This window comes from Salvelinus fontinalis, chromosome 21, assembly GCF_029448725.1.
Source record: "Salvelinus fontinalis isolate EN_2023a chromosome 21, ASM2944872v1, whole genome shotgun sequence".
Lineage (NCBI taxonomy): Eukaryota > Metazoa > Chordata > Actinopteri > Salmoniformes > Salmonidae > Salvelinus > Salvelinus fontinalis.
In genome coordinates, this window is record NC_074685.1 from 50,911,579 (window position 1) to 50,938,200 (window position 26,622).

Genomic DNA, 26,622 nt, shown 5'->3' on the forward strand with positions numbered 1-26,622 from the left:
ACATATTCAAACAATATGCCCGCAATAAGCCAATGTGCCTGCATTAATGATTGTTCCTGTCCAACAGCATGTCCAGCAGCCTATTCAGACCCCTTAACTTTTCCCACATTTTGTTACATTACAGCCTTATTTTAAAATGGATTAAATAAAAAATAAAATCTCATCAATCTACACACAATACCCCAGAATGACAATGCAAAAACAGGTTTTTAGAATTTCTTGCAAATTCATTACATATAAAAACTGGAAACATTTACATGAGCATTCAGAACCCTTTACTAAGTACTTTGTTGAAGCACCTTTGACAGCAATTACAGCCTCGAGCCTTCATGGTATGATGCTACAAGCTTGGCACACCTGTATGTGGGGAGTTTCTCCCATTCTTCTCTGCAGATCCTCTCATGTTCTGTCTGGTTGGATGGGGAGCGTCACTGCACAGTTATTTTCAGGTCTCTCCAGAGATGTTTGAATGGGTTCAAGTCCGGGCTCTGGCTGGGCCACTCAAAGACATTCAGAGACTTGTCCAAGCCAATCATGTGTTGTCTTGGCTGTGTGATTAGGGTCATTGTCCTGTAGGAAGGTGAACCTTCGCCCCAGTCTGAGGTCCTGAGCGCTCTGGATTAGGTTTTCATCAAGGATCTCTATACTTTGCTCCGTTCACCTTTCCTTGATTCTGACTGGTCTCCCACTCACTGCCGCTGAAAAGCACCCTCACTTCATGATGCTGCGACCACCATGCTTCACCGAGGGATGTTATTGGCCAGGTGATGAGCGGTGCCTGGTTTCCTCCAGACGTGACGCTTGGCATTCAGGCCAAAGAGTTCAATCTTGGTTTCATCAGATCATAGAATCTTGTTCTCATTGTCTGAGAGTCCTTTATGTGCCTTTTAGCAAACTCCAAGCAGGCTGCCATGTGCCTTTTACTGAGGAATGGCTTCCATCTGGCCACTCTACCAAAAATGCCTGATTGGTGGAGTGCTGCAGAGATGGTTGTCCTTCTGCAAGGTTCTCCCATCTCCACAGAGGAACTCTGAAGCTTTGTCAGAGTGACCATTGGGTTCTTGGTCACCTCCCTGACGAAGGCCCTTCTCCCCCGATTTCTCAATTTGGCCGGGCTGCCAGCTCTAGTCAGAGTCTTTGTTGGTTCCAAACTTCTTCCATTTAAGAATGATGGAGGCCACTGCGTTCTTGAGGACCTTCAATGCTGCAGAAAGCTTTTGGTACCCTTCCCCAGATCTGTGCCTCGATACAATCCTGTCTTGGAGCTCTAAAGGGAAAGGGGGATACCTAGTCAGTTGTACAACTGAATGCCTTCAACTGAAATGTGTCTTCCGCATTCAACCCAACCTATCTGCAGACAATTCCTTTGACCTCATGGCTTTTTCTTTGCTCTGACATGCATTGTCAACTGTGGGACCTTATATAGACAGGTGTGTGCCTTTACAAATCATGTCCAAAAAATTGAATTTACCACAGGTGGACTGCAATCAAGTTGTAGAAACAGCTCAAGGATGATCAATGGAAACAGGATGCACCTTAGCTGAATTTCGAGTCTCATAGCAATGGGTCTGAATACTTATGTAAATAAGGTTTCTGTTTTTTATTTTTAATACATTTGCAAAAATTATTTTTTTTAAATAGCTTTTGCTTTGTCATTATGGAGTATCGTGTGTAGATTGATGTGGATTATTATATTTTACTCCATTTTAGAATAAGGCTGTACCTTAACAAAATCATGAAAAAGTTAAGGGGTCTGAATACTTTCCGAATGTTTAATCGTGAATCACTATCAATACTCCTGATGCACATCTTCAGGTACTACTCATAAACACTACTCATTATCCTGATGAAGACAGCTTGCCTGTCGAAACGTTGGACATGACATTTTTGCATCTGAGCTCCTAGAGTGTGCGGCTCTCCTTTATTTTCAAGTTTTCCACTCCGCTAGCCAGAACCTCGCCTAAAGAGGTGTGCGTTTCTTTTTCCTCTAGACTACTCATAAACACAGGCCCCATAGCGCCACCATCAGGACAAATTGAACACATCGCTCTAGGATGAGCTGCTTCTGTTACTCCTTACCACGCTTGCCAAATATATGAACACAACATCAAACAGATCATACAATATGCCTTACAGGAATTTTGGACCAATAACTAAAAGCCACATAACAATTCACATTTACTGTTGCTGCATGATTATTTTCCTGCCACGTGGTCCCATGTTGCTCAGTTGAGTAGAACATGGTTGTGGGTTGGACTCCCACAAGGGACCAGTACGAGAAAGCATGAAAATGTATGCTCTCACTACTCTAAGTCGATCTGGATAAGAGTGTCTACTAAAACGTCATGTGAAACTGGCTTAAATTAAGTTATGGCATCTATTTTGTTCATTAGTCCACTATTAATAACATCTTCAAAGAATTGTGCATATCAATTCGAGCACTTTCAGTACAGAGCAAAAACGGGGATGATGATGCATTTTGCATGGCCAAACTAAAATCCTTATCCCAAAGCAATTCATAGCGGGAGAACTCACCTGAAGTCCTGGTTTTCCTCTGGTACCTGGCAACCCTGGAGTACCCTGAACACCCTGTTAGATACACAGACCCCAATTATCTTAATAAACTCAGCAGCAACAGAACTACTCTGAAAGCATGATATCCAATGAGATCGATGGGAACTTCACCAGCCGTCAGACATGCACGACTTTGGTTCACATCTCCAAGGCCAAGGCTCTGTGTGTGAGTGTGTACATTTGCTTGGGCAGTCGGAGGTCAGCGGAGAGGAAATTAAAGGGTTAACCTGGGGGGTTTGGGTTCTACCTTGTCTCCTTGGAAGCCGATCTTTCCCTGCTCTCCATGAAGCCCAACGGCACCCTAATGTGGTTGGAGGAAGTGAAAGAATGGAGGGGGAAAGAGAGAACACCGTTAGCAAAAGTGAAATGTCTGCGTTCTATTGCTCATATTCAACATTTTACCACAAGACAATACTCATTACAACTTTGCAACGATTAGCATTCCCTATACCCGATCACTAGGGTTGGGTAGGTTACTTTCTAAATGTAATCTTTTACAGTTAGTAGTTACCTGTCCAAATTTTTTATCACTAACGTAACTTTTGGATAAACCACACTCAGTAACGCATTTTGATTACATTCAGTTACTTTTCCCCCTTAAGAGGCATTAGAAGAAGACAAAAATGTATGTTACCAATTGAACGACACCTACTGTAGGATAAATCAATGTTAAAGTTTACATAGCTGGCCATATTTGGATGTTACATTTTACTTTATGGGTTGGTCATGTAGGCTTCTTCTAACCCATCGCTTTCTACTACATATAATAATACGATTAAATTATATATTTACATTAAAAACCAAAGTCTATCAGAATTCCAGTAATTTCAATAAATGTTATCCCCTCCGAGTGGCACAGCGGTCTAATACACCTGTTCCACGTGGTGCTGATGCCAATGAGTAAATGTATGGATGTAGTAACATCCATCCATATGTCTCTGACACTCAATTCAATAGATGAGTTCACCGGGGCATGTTTAAGCAATACGGCACGAGAGTGTGTGGTATATGGCCAATATACCACAGATAAGGGCTGTTCTTATACCACGACGCAACGCGGAGTGTCTGGACACAGCCCTTAGCCGTGGTATATTGGCCATATATCACAAACCCGAGGTGTGTAATGTAAATGTAATGTAATGTAAATGTGCCTTATCAACGTAATTAGAGCAGTAAAAATACATGTTTTGTCATACCCGTGGTATATTGGCTGTGAGCCAATCACCATTCAGGGATCGAACCACCCAAATTAAGAACAAGAGAGAACAGGGAGGGGAGTGTTGGCTTCCTTGACTTACTGTATGATGGCCTATATTTACTTTATTAAGGTTATTTTTACAAGGACAATGTAGATTAATCAACATTTCTGTAAAAATGCCGGTTTTAACAATTTTGTATGTGTGACTACCAAAATATCAGTTTATCACCTTACATGCTAAGCTAAGGCAACAAGTCTCACTTGTACTTACACTAGGCCAGGGTTGTGTTCATTAGGCACTAAACAGAACACAACTTAATGTAACATAGAGGGACTACCTGGACTCATAATTTTTGTTTTCCGTCGGGGAAAAAAGGATTATGTTGTGTGACCTAATGAACATGACCCAGGGGTTTCTTCCTGACCAGGAAAGACTGAGAGCGATGTGAATTGACCAGATAAAGAAAATAAAAAATAGAGTGGCCTTGAGTGTTTCGTGGTCAGATTACAGTCAGGAAAAACCGGCTTATACAATAATTGCGTCGGGGCACGCTATATACAAGAAGCTGGCCAGGGGGGGGGGTACATTATCCATCACATGCTGCTCAATCACAGGCCAATAACGGGAATATTCAGATCACCTTATCACCTTTCAGTCCTGGTTCTCCTGGGTTGCCGGGCACCCCCTGCAAGAAACACACACACATAGAGAGATTAGGACCAATCAAACTGTCCGCTTTCCTGTCTGGCCTGTCCCACCCCAATAAATCAGTAACTTAGTATTATTCACTATATTATTGTGGAGCTGTACTGGTCAACGACTGCACTGACAGCTATAAACTGTTTGTTAAAGTTCCACAAAGGCATCTAATTAAATTGGCAGTATTATCCCATATAGTATAGATAGGACAACAGTAACTCACTACTTTAACAGGAGCAGAAACTCATATTTTCTCAGATGTACAGTATACTACTACACTAGTGGGGTTATAAAGGAGTAAGGTAGGTGCAAAGGCCCTGTGTGTGTGTGTGTGTGTGTGTGTGTGTTTGATCACCTTCAGTCCATTGGGTCCTGGAAGGCCCACCTTCCCATTAGGTCCCATGTCACCCTGAGGCCAGAAGGAGAGAGACACAAAGCCATATTAATGTCCTGATAATCTGGTCTGTAAAAATCCAATTTAACCAATTGCTTAATCAGTGTTATTATGCGAGTTTAGTGGACTTCAGAAGGACAAGACTTTGAGCTAATGTGCCAAAGTGTGTTGACTCAACAAACTCTGCTTGAAGTGAGCTGAATTTGAAAAAGCTTGTTGAGTAAAATGACAAATTCATGTTTGCCTTTGGAAGGCAACACTGTATGTTTGTTCAGCTACAGTACATGTCCAAATGTTGAGAAAAGTCACACTCCCATTGCAGCTGGTTGCCTTACAATTGTTAATTTAATCAACAAACTCTACTCGAATTGAGCTGAATTTCAACAAGCTTGTTGAGTAAAATGACAAATGTACATTACCCTGGCAGTTATTCTCAATGTAGGTTAGAGATAATAAAAATGTCAAATTGTTGGATATCCTCACTCTGACTGGATTCCAATAGGAATATACATTACTTTGCAAGCCAGCATAATGCAACTTTTAGAACACTGCTTTAGGGTGTACAGTAACTAGGCCCTCAAAGGCCTTATGATATATGTTATATATTGTCATAAATACTTACATTTTACACGGGGACATATGCAAATAATGTTGAATAAATTCTCAAGATGAAATGAACGTTCACTCAACCTGAAATTCAAAGTTGAGTGAACATACAACTCAACTTGAGAATGTATGTTAGTACAGCTATATGCTACAAAACTCACAATCCTATCACAGCTGGTTGCCTTACAATTGTACGTTGAATCACCCCCCCAAAAAAATGTACAATGTAGGTGACCTGGAACGCACCCCTTGAAGAAGGAAATCAGGAAGTGTTTCTGTCACGTTCCTGACCTGTTTTCTGTTGTTTGGTATGTGTTTAATTGGTCAGGGCGTGAGTTTGGGTGGGTAGTCTATGTTATGTGTTTTCTATGTTGGGTTAATGGGTTGCCTGGTATGGCTCTCAATTAGAGGCAGGTGTCTGGCGTTTCCTCTGATTGAGAGTCATATTAAGGTAGGTTGTTTCACATTGTTTGTTGTGGGTGGTTGTCTTCCGTGTCAGTACATGTTACCACACGGGACTGTTTCGGTTTGTCTGTTCCTGTTCGTGTGTTCTTCGTTTCATGTAAGTTCGTAAGTTTAGGTCTGTTTAGTTCGTTTTGTTATTTTGTATTTCTAAAGTGTATTTCGTTTCGTCTTTGTCTTGTTAAATAAATCATTATGAATTCACACCCCGCTGGACTTTGGTCCAATCCTTGCTACTCCTCTTCGGATGAAGAGAAGGAGGAAGCCCGTTACAGTTTTACAATTCAAAACACTGTCAAGTGTTACTCTAATGATAGTGAATATCTTCCAGATAGTTCCTCTGTTCCTAGGTATAAGCACCAAATACATAGATTGGGTGTATTGGGTTGGAGATTAATTTAATGACATTTTCCTGCCGTTGAGAGCATGGCGTTAGCTGGATCTGTGTGTGTGTGTGTGGCTGTGTGTGTGTGTGTGTGGCTGCGTGTGAATGCATGCTTTGAGTTTCATTCAGTTAGGAGGTCCCTCTAAGTTCGAGGATTCAGAACTGGGTGTCCCAAAAGAAGAGTATTACTTTCCTTCTCTCCAGTGTGTGTTCAAGTTTGCTCAAATTCGAGACATGATCCAAGTCTTTGACGGCCATTACAAAGGAGTCTTATTAGAAAGAATCCTGTGCTCGATTGAAGGTCTGCAGATAATGTTGACCTATGCGCATTCAAACAGTAGCAAATGGGCCACGGCAACTGTCACAGGCTGGATCCCAAATGGTGCAACGGTGGGGTGTCGGCTCGAAAATGGCAGTTGTATATTTACAAGCAAACAGAAATGTGGCTCGGTGGCAGAGGAAAGGGCTGCTGTGTTTACCACCAGGATCAGGTGGATGCCTAGTCAGACTGAGACTAAGGGCACAGCTGTAATTAGAGGCCCTCAGTATTTCCAAGTATAGGCCTGCTGGTGGCTGAGGATAGAGTAGGGGGAGCTGCGAGGAACAAAGAGGACGGGAGAAAACTAGGGAAACGTTATAGTCAGATGCAATTTCGCCCATGACGGAGGAACTGGCTCTTTATAAAGCCAAATTAGAAAGGAATCAGAGGACACAGCGTGCACACCCCAATATTCTCTCATTCCTCCTTTAGTGTGCACTTGTTCACTACTTCTCAACAATTTAAAAGCATTGGATTGGTGCTGAGGGAGTTTCCATCTACCAGTAAATTCCCTTTTAAATCCATGAAGGGAAGTGAACAAGTGCACACTTGGGGAGAAAGGAGAGATCATTGGGATATACCCAGCAGCTCCCTTGTTAGTCTCTGGGGGAATTGGTGTAGATTGAAGGCCGTGTGTTGTTTGGAGTGTCATTTACAGATCCCAGGCAGGATAAAAGAAGGGAAGGCCATTCTGTCACGGGGCTTCTGAGATGCCTTTGGGTCGTGTCGTGTGGCCAACAAAAAGCCCCCCCACGGGGCACAGACGTCAATTCAAAGTGGGAAAAACGTTGATTCAATCAGTGTGCGCCCAGTGGGAAAATATGGGCCTGGCAGTAAGTCATTCTGAACATATCCAACCAATGAAAAGACTTACAGTACATTAAACGGCTCTCCACGCCTTTTGAAGATATGGTCTTCAAAGCCAGTGTTGGGTGGAAATGGATGTTGACACCCGTGCACACAAACCAATAAAACAAACATAAAAATGGTACACAGAAGCAAACAGAGGCACAGACACAGTTTATACTTACAATAAGTCCAAGAACTCCATTAGGACCACAGGCTCCAAGCAAACCCTTGGAGAGGAAAGAGGAAGAGAGGAAGTGTGATTGTGAGAGCGCTAGAGAGAGAGAGAGAGAGAGAGAGAGAGAGAGAACAGGTTTCTGGGGATATATGCTGGATCCATCTGTAAATAGCCCACCCGATCTACCTAACTCATCCCCATATTGTTTTTATTTACTTTTCTGCTCTTTTGCACACCAGCATCTCTACTTGCACATCATCATCTGCTCATTTATCACTCCAGTGTTAATCTGCTAAATTGTAATTACTTCGCTTCGGTGGCCTATTTATTGCCTGCCTCACGCCATTTGCACACCCTGTATATAGACTTTCTTTTTTTTCTATTGTGTTATTGACTGTACGCTTTTTTATTCCATGTGTAACTCTGTGTTGTTGTTTGTGTCGCACTGCTTTGCTTTATCTTGGCCAGGTCGCAGTTGCAAATGAGAACTTGTTCTCAACTAGCTTACCTGGTTAAATTAAGGCGAAATCACATTTTAAAAATGACCTGCTTTTTTTTAACAAACACGCTCAGAAGAGTGTTTAGTGAAGACTAAGGAAGGGGGTGGTGAGGGACATTTGTGTGTGTGCGAATGTTAGTGCATGCTCGTGCATGTGTGAGAGCAGGTGAATTGGGAGCTAGGCCCGCTGTCCGTCCTGCTGCAGTTCATGTAATCTCCAGGTTCTATCTTCCCTGGCAATGCAAGAAGAGAACAGTTGCAGCGGGACACAGAGAGAGGATTGTTGACCCCCTGCCTCGCCCCCTCTGCTACGTGCCATGCCCATTTCCTCCTGCCTTGCAGCCCATGATGAAAGGATCACTTTATTCTCCTCTCCTTTTTCTGAAGAGAGGAGAGATGGAGGCTAGCCTCGCAGGAAGTCAAGAAACTCAAACGAGCTAAATTCCCTTTTCCAGAGGAAAAGTGAAAATAAAGTCAACTGAAAAGATAGAGGGACATGATCTGTGGAGATCCGCCCACCGGCCTTCATCAGCCAATCAGAGGTTGTTGTTGCATTCACCTTCCAATAGCAATAGCCTGACAGTTAGTCACCCTTGATAAAGATGACCAAAAAAAGACTGTATAAAAGAAATAACGCAAATACTGAGCCATACTGAACAAAAGTATAAAATGCAACATGCATCAATTTCAAAGATTTTACTGCGTTACAGTTCATTTAATGAAATCTGTCAGTTGAAATAAATAAATGAGGATTTCATATGAGTGGGTATACAGATACGTTGTGTGACCACCATGGGCCTCAAGCAGCGCGACATCTCCTTCTATTAGAGTTGATCAGGCTGTGTTGATTCAGTTTGCAGGATTGTTCTAAGATCCCTCACAATGTGTTCTCCAATCTCGTAAAACATTTTAGAAAAAGGCTCAGTGCCATTATCCCCGCAAGGGGAAGGTGGCAGAGTATTGAAAAAAAAAGGTTGCCAATCATTTTGACCCTTATTTTTTTTAATAACTAGTGGGAAAAAATTATTTGAATTAGCATAAAATATAATTTCCAAATTTCTGGGGCATACAATATATATACACAAAAGCATGTGGACACCCCTTCAAATCAGTGAACGTAGCTATTTCAGCCTGAAACGTTGCAGACAGATGTATAAAAGAGAGCACACAGCAATGCAATCTCCATAGACAAACACTGGCAGTGCAGTAGAATGGCCTTACTGAAGAGCTCAGTGACTTTCAACAAGTCAGTTTGTCAGATTTCTGCCCTGCTAGAGCTGCAGAACTGATCGTCGAGAGTTTCATGAAATGGATTTCCATGGCCAGGCAGACGCACAAAAGCCTAAAGTCAGCATGAGCATAGCCAAGCATCGGCTGCAGTGGTGGAAAGCTCTCCACCATTGGACTCTGGAGTATTGGAAACGCGTTCAATGGATTGACGCTACAGCATACAATGACATTCTAGACAATTCTGTGCTTCCAACTGCAAATAGTCTGGGTAGCCATTTAAATAGCTGTTCAGGAGTGTTATGGCTTGGGGGTAGAAGCTACTTGGACCTAGACTGGGCGCTCCAGTACCGCTTGCCGTGCGGTAGCAGAGAGAACAGTCTATGACTAGGGTGGCTGGAGTCTGACTTTTAAGGCCTTGATGCCAATTAATGATGCCAATGGAGAAAAAAAAAATCAATATTACAAAAAACACATGCAGTATCATAAACCTTGTCTGTCCATCTGTATGTCCAAAAAGTATTTACAAACAAAACATGGAAACACAGTCAATCTCTTGGATCCTTTGTGGTCAGAGAGGATTTTCTTATCATTGTTGAAAAGTATCACAGTCCACATTCCCACTGAGTGAAAAGCCAGGGGAAGAGTGTGTATGGGAGTGTGTGTGCGGTTGGTGTGGTGAGTTAAATGCTCTTAAAGATTTCACTTCATTACACAGGTGAGAATGAGGTAAATGGAAAAGTATTTCACTGGGAAAGAGGGGACGTGGATGTGTACTATGTAGGACAGTGCCTGTGGAGGTTTTACACCTTCCTACATAGTGATGTGGGGTAAAGTAATATAGTATGCCTAGATAGAAACTGTATGGATCAATGCTGTGTGTGTTTGTTCACTTACTGGGTCCCCGTCTGGTCCTGGTGGTCCTCTTTCACCAAAGTCTCCAGGAAACCCCTGGAGAGAGAGCAGCGTTAAAGCGACAATCTGCGATTGGTACATCCATTTGTACTAATGCACAGTAGTTCCATTTGTACTAATGCACAGTAGTTCTACTAATCACAGTAGTTACATTTGTACTAATGCACAGTAGTTCTACTAATCACAGTAGTTACATTTGTACTAATGCACAGTAGTTCTACTAATCACAGTAGTTACATTTGTACTACTGCACAGTAGTTCTACTAATCACAGTAGTTACATTTGTACTACTGCATAGTATCACCAGGTCTGATTATAAAGAAAGTAAGAGTGCTACTGCTAGTCTGGTCCCAGACCTACAAGTGCTCCGATGGTCAGAGCAGATGGCAGAGGAGTTGGCTAAAGCACATACAGATCTGGAACCAGGCTAACTTTGACCCTGATGCTAATGCTGTTCAGAAATCAAAAACAAATCATAAAGACATCATCCCAATCTTTGTTTGCCCTTTGGCTTTGATTAGATTTTTTATTCAGTCTAGAAAAAACGTGTGCTAGTACAATGCATGCTAAATCAGGTTTTATAATCGACAATGGGCTATCATACTACAGAGTTGTTGAAAACGTTTGCATTCTACATTATTTCACATTCAAACTCAATTTATCTTACATTTATTCATTTCAGGTCAGAAATAACTCTTACAGGATATCACAAATTCTGCCTTTAGATTATTATTACACAATACACTTTAATTTTAGTCACAGCAAAGCCATTGCAGTAATTGTATAGCTTCTAGTAATTGTAACATAAGTGAAATATAACATGACATATATTACATTCAAAAACATCTTCAAATCAGTTGCAAAATGACCCATTATTTGAAATAGCATAACGGGTGTGTACTGCTACCGCTCAATTTAGAAACAAACGGTTTACATTTTTTAAATGTATTTAACTTGGCAAGTCAGTAAAGAACAAATACCCCAGCCAAACCCGAATGACGCTGGGCCGATTGAATTGTGTACCGCCCTATGGGACTCCTAATCACAGCCGGTTGTGCTACAGCCTGGAATTGAACCGGGGTCTGTAATGACACCTCTAGCACTGAGATGCAGGGACTTAGGCCGCTGCGCCACTCAGGAGCCTGAGAACAACACAGCCAGCCAGTCAGTCCTGTTAGAAATAACCGAGTTGCTAATATGAGCTATGCTTGAGATGGGTGTTCTGAGGTTGTAGCTTCCCCTTACTGGAACAGGAGCAATGGCACTACACTAAACTAAACCATCCAGGAACACTTAATGTAATCGATGGGCTCTGCTCTTTTTCCTCTACAGTATGCCTTGTTTTAGAAGGCCAATTGTGAATGGTTCATTAGTCTTGATCGGGGTGGATGTGCAGAGCTGTGTATCATTAAATGCATCTTTCTTACCAGATGGGTGTAATCTGCAGACAAAGCTTTCCTTGAGGTTTCATACTTTCATTCCGACACAAAGGTAATTTAGTTTTAGGAAGCCTTAGTCATAAATTGATAGAACTTCTTGTCAAACTTCATAATATTCTAAAGCTCAAAGGTATGTAAAGTTATGACACTGAGTCTCCATGAGTACATTAAACCCATATTAAAACATACTCCTGGACTAGAACATTCTCAATAGATGCACTTGAGTCAAGGAGCGGGCTTAATCTGGGTTGGTTAAACTGCTGCAAAGTGCACAAGATAATCCCATTTGAGAATGTCACTGACAGCACCTTAGACAGGTTGGCTGAGAACGTCACGAAAATGATGTGCACGCTTCAATGGGGCAGAAGTCTGCGTTGTTGTGATTCTGGATGGCCAGATAGCTAGCAACAATGACAAGAAGCTGTCGTGTGGGGAATTGGTAGGTGGCTCGTTTCAACTAGGGTTATCTTGTTCTTGATATCATGTCTTGTTTTGAGGTGTTTTTGATTTAATGTGTATGCTATTATGTTTAAAATTACCTAGCTAGCTAACCAACAACTGCAACAATGTATTTGAGACAAGTGGTCGTTGTGCACATTTATTCATATTTTCAATAAAGATTGGAGACTAAATATTGTTTACTCGTTGTCAACAATTTAAGCCAACCCTGTCTGTTTTACCCCACAGTTGAGCACGCAGCAGTTTTGTTTCTAAACAACAAAGTCTATTGAACACCCCTCTAAGCTCGCAGACGAGGAGAATCATAAGACACTCACCTAGCGCCACATAACAAAAACATAAAATGAGTGCATTTTACAGTGCTAGGAAATGAGCTGGAAAATCAGATGTCTAGATATTTATTTATTTTACGAGGCAAGTCAGTCAAGAACAAATTCTTATTTTCAATGACGGCCTAGTAACAGTGGGTTAAATGCCTTGTTCAGGGGCAGAACAGATTTGACCTTGTCAGCTCAGGGATTCGATCTTGCAACCTTTCAGATGGAGATACTTGACAGGAAAATTCTGCCTGAGTGATATTTGTTGAGACCGCCGATTGCGGTTTCAAATGCATGGGGGGGGGGACACGAGCACAGACAAATAGTACTGCCTTAATTGCCAGCCCAATGACAAATCATACTATAATCACTGCCTTATGGAAGTGGAACAAATGTGGAAACAGACTTGTTGGGCCAAAAACACAATTCAAAGAGGCAGATTTGCTTTTTTCCCAACTCATTTAATGGATGACTGTTTTGAATTATGTCAGGTAGGGCAAGCAATGTGTCGTAAGGCTTGTACACATCGCAACGAAAGTGGATCTGGCATTCGTCTGCGTGTTTTAGGGACCACCCTAAGGCATCCGATTTTTCCTGTGATTCCACATGTAAAATGGGCACGTACTCGATTCGCAAATTAGGTTCAGAGATCCTAAGTACTCTCTGCCAGCAAATGTCTGAGCCCTTAGGGATCCCCATATCCCAAATTAAAATGTCAATGTGTTGCGAATGCAATCTCTACAATCTACATGATCAAAAGTATTGGGACACATCTTGGACCAACTCATTCTAAAATCATGGGTATTAATGTGGAGTTGGTCACCCCCTTTGCTGCTATAATAGCCTCCACTCTTTTTTTTGTGGTATCCAATTGGTAGTTAGTCTTGTCTCATCGCTGCAACTACCATACGGACTCTGGAGAGGCTAATGTCGAGAGCCGTGCGTCCTCCGAAACACAACCCAGCCAAGCCGCACTGCTTCCTGACACAATGCCTGCTTAACCCGGAAAGCCAGCCGCACCAATGTGTCGGAGGAAACACCGTGCACCTGGCGACTGTGTCTGCGTGCACTGCGCCCGGCTTGCCACAGGAGTCGCAAAATGTGCATGTGCGAGTGAGTGAGCGAGTGAGTACATACACTGCGATTATGTGCATTTAGTTTCTATGTGGATATAATTTATCATTGTCACAGGACAACATCATAAATCTCTGCAGGCACAGGTCATCTTTCAACTCTGTCTGAAAAACTAAACAGCCTCTGTCAGCAAGTATAAAATGTCGGCAAACAATTGTAAGATTGTGAGAACAGAGTTTAATAGTTAACAGACAGTCTGCTGAACCTAAAAAGTGAATCTGCGTACAGAGAATGGCTTTACCACTTGACATACTGTAAGTGAGGCAGTCAAAGATCCCTAGGGAATAGCTGACCTCTAGATGCGTCAGAGGGGAAGAGAGCATGCACACACTCAAAAACATAAACTGTACATATGCCAAAACAAAGAAAATGCCTGCACATACAAACGCTCCCTCATGAATGCAAGTGCATGCATACTATACACACAACCCCACTTAAAAGCTACCACATAAATAATAACCTCATTGGAGAATAGTTTTTTCTAAGCCGCGCTAGCGCTTCAACGACAGTGGCTTGCGTTTCCTTGTAAGTCTTATTTACTGAAAGCCAATAGGCAGCAGGCTGCATTGGCTTTCAGTAGTTCAGATGTGCAGAAGAGGTATGGAACAATGCCCACGTGAGACTCCAGCGCACAACCTGCCATCAGAAAGAGCAGGCGGATCACCACCGCAAGTGAGGCTCCCATGTTCCATCCTGGTAATCGCGTCTGGCTCTCCACCACCTCTATAAATAAAAACTTTTCCTTGACAGAAAAATGTTTCTCCCCTTTCTCCATTTGTCAGTTCTTTCCTTTGTCACTAGAGGGCAATTAGACGATTTTTAGGGGCCTGTACTCCTGAAGTTGTTTGTGTACTTGCCAGTTAGCTAGCAGTTCTCAGCTGTTAGCAGGCAATGGCTAGCAGTTTCTTAGTCATTACAAAGAAGTCAAGTACTGAATTATTTAATGTACCAAATCAAGCATTAAAAGGGACAGGCAGCTATTTGAGTTTAAGTTTTGCAGTCTCGGCATTGACCCTCTTGACTCTAGACATATGCTGTTGCTACTGCTATCTATCTATCCTGTTGCCTTGTCACTTTACCCCTACATACATTATATGTACATATCTACCTTAATTACCTCATACTCTTGCACATTGCCTCGGTACTGGTACCCCGTGTATATAGTATATACTAGTTATCGTTACATATTGTGTATTTATTCCTAGTTGTTATTTTTCTATTTTTTTCTTTGACTCCTACTCCTGGCTAACGTAAGTAAGTATTTCACTGTTAGTCTACACCCGTTGTTTACAAAACGTGACAAATAAAATGTTATTTGAAAGACAGACTCACACACAAACAAAACCTACAGGAGGTCCAAGATGGCGTAGCAGTCGGACGTGTGTCTTTGTCTTGTCCCGTCCTGTCCTGTGTATATATTGTTTTATTTGTATATATTTTGCATATATTTCTCTCACACTTTCCATCTACGGACTGAATATACTGCAACCCACCTCACCCACTGTGGTACGGATCTGCTATTTTTATACTTTTGAATCGGAACCCCCATCAGAAGCTAGACAGCTAACTAGCTAGTAGTCAGTTTGCCACTGCTAGCGGTCATCACTGTTAACTCGGATATCAGCCAGCCTCAACCTGGTCAATTCCTGCCAGTATGAACAGCGCGATATCAACCCAGAGCATATCAGACTGCTTTTTCTCTTCCACATCTCCAGATTCCTACCGCAAGCTCTGAACCTTTACACCGGATCATCACAGCTAGCTGCTATGCGAGTGGCTACTCCTGGCTAACGTCTCTGTCCTGAAGCAAGCACCAGTTAGCTTGAAGCTAGACTCGAGCTAGGCCCATATCCCGGCTAGCCAAAGAAGTCCACCAGCTAATTCTTGGGCCAAAATACCTCTTTTGCCAATTGACCCGGACCCTTTACTGCCGACACGGAGCCCCGCCGATCCATAAAGACTGGTCTGCCAATGTAACCGTCCACGGTGGTCTCAACAGGCTCTTCCGTTGTGATGTCGCCGGATGCCCATCTGCTTGCCCCGGCCCGCTAGTTGTCTGAATCGCCGTGTCTCCAGCTCGCCTAACATAGCAGCAACTACGGAATTGGCTCCCTGACTCATCTAGTGCTACTCATTGAACCCTATGATCACTCGGTTACACATGCCTCTCCCTAATGTCAATATGCCTTGTCTATTGCTGTTTTGGTTAGTGATTGTCTTATTTCACTGTAGAGCCCCTAGCCCTGCCCAATATGCCTTAGATAGCCCATTTGTTTCAACCCCCTAACATTTGGTGACCTCACCTGACTTAACTGGTGCCTCCAGAGACAAAACCTCTCTCATCGTCACTCAATGCCTAGGTTTACCTCCACTGTACTCACATCCAACCAAACCTTTGTCTGTACATTATACCTTGAATATATTCTTCCGCGCCCAGAAATCTGCTCCTCTTACTCTCTGTTCTGAACGCACTAGACGACCAGTTCTGATAGCCTTTAGCCGTACCCTTATCCTACTCCTCCTCTGTTGATGTAGAGGTTAAACCAGGCCCTGCAGCCCCCAGCACCACTCCCATTCCCCAGGCGCTCTCATTTGTTGACTTCCGTAACCGTAAAAGCCTTGGTTTCAAGCATAACATTAGAAGAACATCCCTAAGATTGTTTTATTCACTGCTTTAGCACACTCCGCCAACCCTGATGTCCAAGCCGTGTCTGAATCATGGCTTAGGAAGGACACCAAAACTCCTGAAATGTCCATCCCTAACTATAACATCTTCCGACAAGATAGAACTGCCAAAGGGGGCAGAGTTGCAATCTACTGCAGAGATTGTCAGCAGCATACCACCCTGCATACCACTGCTGGCTTGCTTCTGAAGCTAAGCAGGGTTGGTCCTGGTCGGTCCCTGGATGGGAGACCAGATGCTGCTGGAAGTGGTGTTGGAGGGCCAGTAGGAGGCACTCTTTCCTCTGGTCTAAAAAATATCCCAATGCCCCAGGGCAGTGATTGGGGACACTGCCCTGTGTAGGGTGCCGTCTTTCGGATGGGACGTTAAACGGGTGTCCTGACTCTCTGAGGTCATTAAAGATCCCATGGCACTTATCGTAAGAGTAGGGGTGTTAACCCCGGTGTCCTGGCTAAATTCCCAATCTGGCCCTCAAACCATCATGGTCACCTAATAATCCCCAGTTTACAATTGGCTCATTCATCCCCCTCCTCTCCCCTGTAACTACTCCCCAGGTCGTTGCTGCAAATGAGAACGTGTTCTCAGTCAACTTACCTGGTAAAATAACGGTAAAATAAATAAAAAGAGTTATGTCATACTATTCAGGTCTGTGCCCAAACAATTCAAGCTTCTACTTTTAAAAATCCACCTTTCCAGAAACAAGTCTCTCACCATTGCAGCTTCTCCTTCAACCAAATCCAGATAGCTGATGTTCTGAAAGAGCTGTAAAGCCTGGATCCCTAAAAATCAGCTGGGCTAGACAATCTGGACCCTCTCTTTCTAAAATTATCCACCGAAATTGTTGCAACCCCTATTACTAGCCTGTTCAACCTCGCTTTCGTATCGTCTGAGATCCCCAAAGATTGGAAAGCTGCCAATCGGTCATCCAACTCTTCAAAGGGGGAGACACTCTAGAGCCAAACTGTTATAGACCTATATCCATCCTGCCCTCCCTTTCTAAAATCTTTGAAACCGAAGTTAACAAACAGATCACTGACCATTTCCAAGCTGGTCATGGGTGCACCTCAGCCACGCTCAAGGTTCGAAACGATATAACCACCATCAATAAAAGACAGTACTGTGCAGCCGTCTTCATCAACCTGGCCAAGGAATTTGACTCTGTCAGTCACCGCATTCCTATCGGCAGACTCAATAGCCTTGGTTTCTCAAATGACTGCCTCGCCTGGTTCACCAACTACTTCTCAGACAGAGTTCAGTGTGTCAAATCGGAGGGCCTGTTGTCCGGACCTCTGGCAGTCTCTATAGAGGTGCCACAGGGTTCAATTCTCAGGCAGACTCTTTCCTCTGTATATATCAATGACGTCGCTCTTGCTGCTGGTGATTCTCTGATCCACCTCTACACAGACACCATTCTGTATACTCTGGCCCTTCTTTGGACACTGTTAACAAGCCTCCAAAAAAGCTTCAATGCCATACAACACTCCTTCCGTGGCCTCCAACTGCTTTTAAATGCTATTAAAACTAAATGCATGCTCTTAAACCGACTGTTGCCCGCACCCACCTGCCCGACTAGTATCACTACTCTGGACAGTTCTGACTTAGAATATGTGGACAACTACAAATACGTAGGTGTCTGGTTAGACTGTAATCTCTCCTTCCACACTTAAATTGAAATCGGCTACCTATTTCGCAACAATGCATACTTCACTCATGCTGCCAAACATACCCTTGTAAAACTGACTATCCTACCGATCCTTGACTTCGGCGATGTCATTTACAAAATAGCCTCCTACACTCTACTCAGCAAACTGGATGTAGTCCATCACAGTGCCATCCGTTTTGTCACCAAAGCCCCATATACTACCCACCACTGGCTCCAGGTCATCTATAAGTCTTTGCTAGGTAAAGCCCCGCCTTCTCAGCACACTGGTCACCATAGCAACACCAACCCGTAGCACACGCTCCAGCAGGTATATGTCACTGGTCATCCCCAAAGCCAACACTTCCTTTGGCCGCCTTTCCTTCCAGTTCTCTGCAGCCAATGACTAGAATGAATTGCAAAAAAAATCACTGAACCTGGAGTCTTATATATGCCTCTATCTTTAAGCATCAGCTGTCAGAGCATCTTACCGATCACAGTACCTGTACACAGCCCATCTGTAAATAGCCCATCCAACTACCTCTTCCCCATACTGTCATTTTATTTTTATTTAATTTTTTTGTCGCACTGCTTTGCTTTAACTTTGTCAGATTGCAGTTGTAAATGAGAACTTGCTCTCAACTGGCCTACCTGGTCCAATAAAGGTGACATTTTTAAAAAGTATCCAAACTACATGATCCCATCGAGAGAAAGGTGACCAAATAAGCTCATTTCAATATGAGCCTTTTCTTATTATGTCCAAAAAACCCGCGTTGTAGCACATCTCCGACGTGTTCAACCTAGAGTAACCCTTCTATTAGCAATGGAAATAACAAAGAGAGAAGCATACAATGATGTAGACAAATGTGTGACTGCGGGCCTTTGCACCAAACCTCATAAAGGAGTTCTCAGCTTGAGAGCAGGTCTGGCTACAATATTGTAGAACCATGCTGGAACTAGAACACTGACTCACTGAAACAAACGTCATGTTCAGTGGTCACAAAACCTTTTTGAAATTCTGAACTGGGAGGCGCTGAATGTGAATTTGTCCAAACAAGAATGCTCACTCTGGTTTCCCACTGCAAAACGCTACTGAATACAAATAAGGATCTGAGGACCGAATGACAGAGAAAGAGGTCTGACTGTTCAATAAGCTAACATTTGCTAAACACAGCTCTGAGCTATGTCTATCATTGCCAGCAGCCTCCATGACACAATATACCGCATGTCCTGTTAAGGGTTGTCGGTATCAGTCTCTGGAGACCATAGATGTCTTATGCCTATGGGTTAGGTCTTAACACAGCGTCTGCTGTGGCTGACATCAACACATTTCATAACAGTTCATATAAACAATTATCTATAAAAGTATGTTGAGACAACTTTACCGGCCTACCCATCTTGCCCCTCTTCCCTGGTTCTCCAGGAACGCCCTGAAAATAGAACGAGAGAGGGAGAGACAATAATAAGATCAGAGCAACATTGTACTCTCTGGGAATAATTCTAGTAACAACTACACTCATGTAATAATGTCAAACCATCACAGACTGTAAGCTACCTAGAGTATTGTATATATTTGTATTTTGTTTAGCTACTCTGTGTAAACACTGCTTGATGTACATGCCGACTTGCATTGCTTCTAGAGCGCTCTGCACAAACCTACAGCTGTGCCAGCTAATTGGAGCCCTTTCATCGTGCTCTGTCCCATATAGGTGTCTTCCTTTAAGATTAGGAGGAAGCTAGAGAGGACAGACAGACACAGTGACCAACAGACAAAGATTGGCCTGCTACAGTATGGCGGAGCTGCATAGTGGAAAGGTCCATTGCAGGCTCACCCATGACGCAACCCCGGGTGCATGCGATAAGTAGGCTAATGGTCTGGTGTTCTTGGAGGCTGAGCTTTTGGAAGGCCTCGATTAGTTTAGCCAGTTCAAAGGCTCAATAAGGGGGGGGGGGACGATCACAATGAGTCATCACCAACACTCCCGCACTGTCTTACTCAATGCAGCCTGATAGCACGCTGGAGGCAGTTCCCACATTTAAATCAACAGAGGGAGGGCAGATCAGAGTCTCCACTGGGACAGGTAGTCAGAGTTGCCTCCATTCTTGTACACAAGACGTGTTTGGTGAGGTCAGGAAAAAGTCCTGGCCCTAATCATTACAGACGTTGTGAGTATTTGGATGTGTGTAGCGGTAAGTTAAAGAAAGACAAACGTACTCTTTTGCCATCAGCACCAGGTAGGCCAAAAAGGCCCGCGATTCCAATGAAGCCCTAGAGAGAGAGAGAGAGAGAGAGAGAGAGAGAGAGAGAGAGAGAGAAAGAGAGAGAGGTAGAGGAATTCCATTTTCAGTGACTGCGAAGTAGATCTATTATAGGTTGAGAGTTGAGGAGTCCAGTGCTGCGGGTCTGAAGGTTCCAGGGTTGATGGATCAGGTCTCCATGAAGAACTAAGCCATGAGGCAAGTGTATATGCCCATGGACTGCATGGTGCTGGCTTCCACGATGTAGTCCAAGGGCACATACCCTCACGCCAGGGATCTCTGAAGATGACACCAATCTGGCCTGTTGATAGCGGGTTTAAGGCAACAAAACAGAACAAGACCAGGAACAACAGCAGCAATAGCAGTAGCAATGTTTTCTATAAGACAGTGGAGTAGTGGAGTGCTGATACTGGTTCAGTTACAGCTGATGGGTTATGGGTTGAAGGTACATAGGGAAAAGACTTACGTAGATCAGGAGTTGATTGAGATGTAGCATTTTTAGATGTGCTCTATTTTAACAAACCTAATGGAATATCTTAGCGCTAGCGTTATAGGTTCGGTGGGGTGTCAGTAATATTTGAGCTATTTTCACAACCGGAATTGGGGGGGGGGGGGGGGTTTGATACATAAACAAGTTGTGGGTGTGTTGAGGCTTGGCCCTCACTGTCCAACCAGAACATGCTCCATGCCTAAATATGTGGTTGCGTCAAGTTGTCTATTGCGTTGTCATCAACTCCAATTTGAACGTTAGTCTGTTATAGCCTAGTTTGTTAAACACGTTGAACATGTCTACATTGTTCTAATGGCATTGCTTCAATGAGGAAATGCATTGTTAAACATAGGCTATAGCATTAATACTGATATAGGGGCGAGGCCTACCATAAATTGCAGTCTGGACATGGACATGCCAAACATTGTCAACAAGCAAGATTAAGTTCACTCGGCTATTGATAAGACAGTGTATAATTCTAATACAAATTTAACAACCACTTGTTTTAAGTAGACTGTCTAAATGCAGTTACCAGAATTGCTCCCCATGGGTGTATACTAAGTTTGTTTTTTGATTAATTTGATTTTAAAAAACAATCAAGGTGTATCTCCAAATCAACAACATTTCTAAATATTATCGGGTCAGAAGCATGATATCACAAATCACATCTCATTACATGAGCATAAGGCCATGTTAGCACATGCAGGTCTAAGAGGTCTTCGGCAGGAGGAATGGATGTGTGTCCTATCCAATTAATATCGTTTCTTAAAGAGTATAAACTAACCCCACAATAGGCGTAGTTATTTCAAACGTGTAGCCCATCTAGTTTTTTTTTTTTTTTTTAAATTGGCTTCAACATGGACATATTGATCTACACATATTGCATATTCGAGCCATGGACAATTGGACATTGCCCAAACGTTAAGAAGATTAGCCTCCCATCTCCGTTGACATGGCCTGTTAGTGACGTTGCCACGTGAAAGGTAAACAAATGAACAGGCAAATAGCCGAGGCTACAAATAGATTCGGCATCAAGGACAGTGAAGTCCAGACGAAAGTGGAAGATCCATTTTGTTAACAAATTGATAAAGGAAAAACAATAAGCAGTCTATTGTAATAACGTGATGTGCCTAAACAGATTCCCTACTGTCACTGACAATGCTCATTCAATGGGCATAATGAGTCCAAGTGTTTCACAAAAGCTGCACGGACAAAAATAAATGTCCAGTATTGATTATATGCTGTTGAATCAAATCAAATGTTATTGGTCACATACACATGGTTAGCAGATGTTATTGCGAGTGTAGCGAAATGCTTATGCTTCTAGAGCTGACAGCGCAGCAGTTTGTAACAGGTAATATGTAACAATTCCACAACAAAACCTAACACACACAATCTAGTAAAGGAACGGGATGAGAATATATATATGTATCAAATATATGGATGAGCAGTGACAGAGCGGCTAAGATGCAATAGATAGTGAAAGATACAGTATAAACTGTACATATGAGATGAGGAATGCGAGATAGGTAAACATTCTTAAAGTGGCATTATTAAAGTGACTAGTGTTCCATTTATTAAAGTGGCCAATGATATCAAGTCTGTAGGTAGGGAGTCACCTCTCTGTGAATTAATTACTTAAAAATCATACAATGTGATTTTCTGGATTTTTGTTTTAGATTCCGTCTCTCACAGTTGAAGTGTACCTATGATAAAAATGACAGACCTCTACATGCTTTGTAAGTAGGACAACCTGCAAACTCGGCAGTGTATCAAATACTTGTTCTCCCCACTGTATGTCAATGTTATTGTCTGAGGCTACCTGGAACATATCCCAGTCCACGTGATTGAAGCAATCTTAAAGCGTGGATCTGATTTTCAGACCAGCATTGGGTAGACCTAAGCACGGGTGCTTCCGGTTTTAGTTTCTGCCTATAGGAGGGGAGCAACAAGATGGAGTCATGGTCAGATTTGCCAAAAGGAGGGCGGGGGAGGTCCTTGTACGCATCGCGGACGTTAGAGTAGCAGTGGTAAAGTGTGTTACTCGCTCGTGTACTGCAATCGATATGCTGATATAATTTAGGTAGCCTTGTTCTCAGATTAGCTTTGTTAAAATCCCCAGCTACAATAAAGGCAGCCTCCAGTCTGCATAAAGTCCAGTGAAGTTCCTTGATGGCCATCTTGGTATCCGCTTGCGGGGGATATACACGGCTGTGACTATAACTGAGGAGAGTTCTTTTGGGAGATAATATGGTCGGCATTTGGTTGTGAGGAATAATTCTAGATCATGTGAACAAAAGGACTTGAGTTCTTGTGTGTTGTTACAATTACCAGGGTTGGAAAATAGCAGAGCGCTGGCTTTTACAAGTCAAATTGACCAAAGAGGGTGCATTAACGCTAGGCAAAAATAGAGTCCTATAGCTGGTAGTTTGTAGATTACGGTTATAGCTAAGCGATAGTGGTGGTTAGTTGTAGTGAGTTGGTTAGTTGTAGCTAGGGGATCAGGGGCTGGTTGTGAGGCACAGTAGCAGACAGGGTAGATGTAGATCAGAGATACAGGGTGGTTAGATGTAATTGACGGGGTAGCTGTAGTATACTATAGGTAGGTAAGTACTTGAAGGTAAATATGGGATAAGGGGTAGATGTGTGAACCAGGGGTTGGGAGGGAGTTGGTTGATGCATAGCTTATGGTTGTAGGTAGGGGATAGATACGGTGGTAGTTATAGGTAGGTAAGGGATGGATGTAGATAGGACAGGGAGATGGTTGTGTGGTAGATCAGGGGATGGGGGTTGCTGATGGAGAGAAGGAGAGGATGGAAGGCCTCTTTTTACTACTTTAAACAGGAAATTCCAGCCGGTGGGGGCAGGGCCTGTTTTGGAACAGCCATGGGAGCTGATAAAGGGTCTTTAATGAAGCGCAACATAACATCACATCACTGAGAGTGTGTGTGTGTGTGTGTGGCGGCTGTATACAGTTAGACAACTGTTTATGTGGAAAAGGCAGAAGTACAGTACGTGTGTGTGTGTGTGTGTGTGTGTGTGTGTGTGTGTGTGTGTGTGTGTGTGTGTGTGTGTGTGTGTGTGTGTGTGTGTGTGTGTGTGTGTGTGTGTGTGTGTGTGTGTGTGTGTGTGTGTGTGTGTGTGAGATAGCAGACAAAACCAATAACTTTGATCAAACAACTCTTGGCAAGCGAGTGTGTTTTGCTGCAGACTGGAGACACTATCCACTGTAAACAGAGAGTAGTAAAATCTGTGTCAAGCCGGATGCATAGAAGTCAAGGTCAGATCAGCCGAAACATAGAAGACAGAGATGGATTGCCCTTGAAAACCAAAGACATACAGTAAACATAAGAACATCAGCCTCTTTCCAGAATTGATCAAATCACGACCCGTAGGCATGACAACAGCGTTCAGTGTGGTGTTTATGGGTATGACTCAAATATCCAGGCTATAGCACTGCTAAAGAAAGTCAGGCTCCACTGGAAAATAATTGGGGTAGAGGGAATTAAGGGTACACCTACCCGAGCGCCTTTCGGCCCAATGGCTCCTATGGGACCTGGCAAACCCTACGACGAAGACAGAGAAAAAATAGTTGAACGGTTAAACACAATTCGTGGTTAAGATAAAAACCAACCAATTATCACAGTGATACTATGTGTGTGTGTGTGTGCGTGCGCGCGTTCGTGCATACGTGCGTCTGTGTGCAATTTTATCAGTCTGTCAATTGGGAATTTATGAGTCGGTGTGTGATTAACAGCAGGGAGAGACAGGACTTCCTCTATTGTAGCAGTTTCTAGAAACACAGTAACCCATCCTAGGAGTACATGCCAGGAAAGCAGCTGTGTCTGAAGCAGACTTGGGTTTGAAGTATGTAGTTGAAAGAGTCTCTTAATATATTGTCAAAACATTTATTCTTAGGAAGATTTACTATAGCTCTTCAGCTGACTCTGTGGCATGATTTACATGACAACAACTCTTGTCCTGCACTTTGTGTAGATGTGCAGAATTGTGATATGCATAATTATGCATCATAGCTCTAGTCCATTCACTCTCCCCTGCACAGGTACAACCTGTTAACACTTAATCCTCCTTAATCCACCAGTCAAGAGCTGGTATGAACCCTCTAACCCTACTCTAGATGAGCATAACCTCCTGACCCCTGACCCTCCTCTACTAGTCATACCTGACCCCTGACCCTTCACTACTAGTCAAATCTGACCCCTTGCCCTACTGTACCAGACAAGCCTGACCCCACTGTACCAGTCAAGCCTGACCCCTGACCCTACTATAACAGTCACAGCACATCAGAGGATTTACTGCACCTGCCTGCCAGGATAACCTTTGGCACCTGGGCTTCCGTCTGGACCTCGCTCCCCCTGTGGGAAAGGAGGAAGGTGGGGTTAAAGGCAGATAGAAAAGATTGATAAAACATTACAGTAAGTAATTACATTACAGTAATTACAGTGCCTTGTGCAGAGTAATAGGTAGTGTAACGGTCAAACTAAACCAAAGCTGCCACGTCACCGTAACAGCTCCATAACGTGAGTAAACTAGAGGATAGGAACCAATTTCAGCGAGTTTCAAGCATGAAATTGAAAAAAAACACTTTTCCTTAAACAAGCTCTAAATCGTGTTTAATGCACTCTGTTAGTGAATTTTTTTGCAGTACTGCTTAAACAAACTGACAACAAACTTTCAGCATGCTTATAGGGAAGGACATTCAACAAGCACAGCACTTAAATAAATGACTGATGATTGGCTGAGAGAAATTGATTATAAAAAGATTGTGGGGGCTGTTTTGTTATACTTCAGCATCTGCATATAAATGGATGAGAAGAGCGTGGGGTCTAGGATCGAGCCTTGGTGTACACCCTTCGTGACAGACAGTGGCTGAGACAGCAGATGTTCTGACTTTATACACTGAATTCTTTGAGAGAGGTAGTTCGCAAACCAGGCCAAAGAGACACCAATACTCCTTAGCCGGCCCACAAGAATAGAATGGTCTACCGTATCAAAAGCTTTGGCCAAGTCAATAAAAATAGCAGCACAACATTGCTTAGAATCAAGGGCAATGGTGGCATCATTGAGGACGCTTAAAATTGTAGTGACACATCCATAACCTGAGCGGAAACCAGATTGCATACCAGAGAGAATACTATAAACATCAAGAAAGCCAGTCAGTTGATTATTGACAAGTTTGTCCAAAACTTTAGATAAACAGGGCACAAAAGAAACAGGCCTATAACAGCTAGGATCAGCTTGATCTCCCCCTTTAAATAAATACCTAACCGTAGCTGCCTTCCAAGCAATGGGAACCTCCCCAGAGAGGAGAGAGGTTAAAAAGATCAGAGATAGGCTTGGGGATTATAGGAGCAGCAACCTTAAAGAAGAAAGGGTCTAAACCATCTGACCCAGATGTTTTTTGGGGGTCAAGTTTAAGGAGCTCCTTTAGCACCTCAGACTCAGTGACCGCCTCCAGGGAGATACTTAGTAGCAGGGCAGGGGGAAAAGAGGGAGGAGCATCGGGTCTAGTCGCATTAGAAGGGGTGGGAGATGAGGAAATGTTGAGTGGGCAAAAAGGAATCCTGACTTAATGAAGTGGTGATTAAAGAACTCAGCCATGTGCTTGTTGTCGCTCTGGATAAGAGCGTCTGCTAAATGACTTAAATGTAAATGTAAATGTAAATGTTGTCAGTAACAACCACATCATCAACTTTAAGGGACATGGGCAGCTGTGAGGAGGAGGGTTTATTCTTCAGGTCTTTAACCGTTTTCCAGAACTTCTTGGGATTAGACCCACAGAGAGAGAACTGCTCCTTAAAGTAACTAACTTTGGCCTTCCGGATAAGCCTGGGTGCACTTATTTCTCATTTGCCTGAACGAGAGCCATTCAACCATG

The 26,622-nt window shown here is 43.1% G+C and overlaps 1 protein-coding gene across 1 annotated transcript in view; it reads right to left on the reverse strand.

Moving 5' to 3' along the window:
• Positions 1 to 26,622, reverse strand: part of col27a1a (collagen, type XXVII, alpha 1a) — a 210,187-nt gene that overhangs the window by 123,367 nt on the left and 60,198 nt on the right. Inside the window, exons 9-18 of the mRNA XM_055875638.1 lie at positions 25,046 to 25,099; positions 24,245 to 24,289; positions 20,190 to 20,243; positions 19,360 to 19,404; positions 10,286 to 10,339; positions 7,670 to 7,714; positions 4,828 to 4,881; positions 4,414 to 4,458; positions 2,822 to 2,875; positions 2,536 to 2,589 (exon numbers count right to left, since the gene is read on the reverse strand). Coding sequence (XP_055731613.1) covers positions 2,536 to 2,589; positions 2,822 to 2,875; positions 4,414 to 4,458; positions 4,828 to 4,881; positions 7,670 to 7,714; positions 10,286 to 10,339; positions 19,360 to 19,404; positions 20,190 to 20,243; positions 24,245 to 24,289; positions 25,046 to 25,099 — 504 coding nt within the window. The remainder of the gene's footprint in view (positions 1 to 2,535; positions 2,590 to 2,821; positions 2,876 to 4,413; positions 4,459 to 4,827; positions 4,882 to 7,669; positions 7,715 to 10,285; positions 10,340 to 19,359; positions 19,405 to 20,189; positions 20,244 to 24,244; positions 24,290 to 25,045; positions 25,100 to 26,622) is intronic.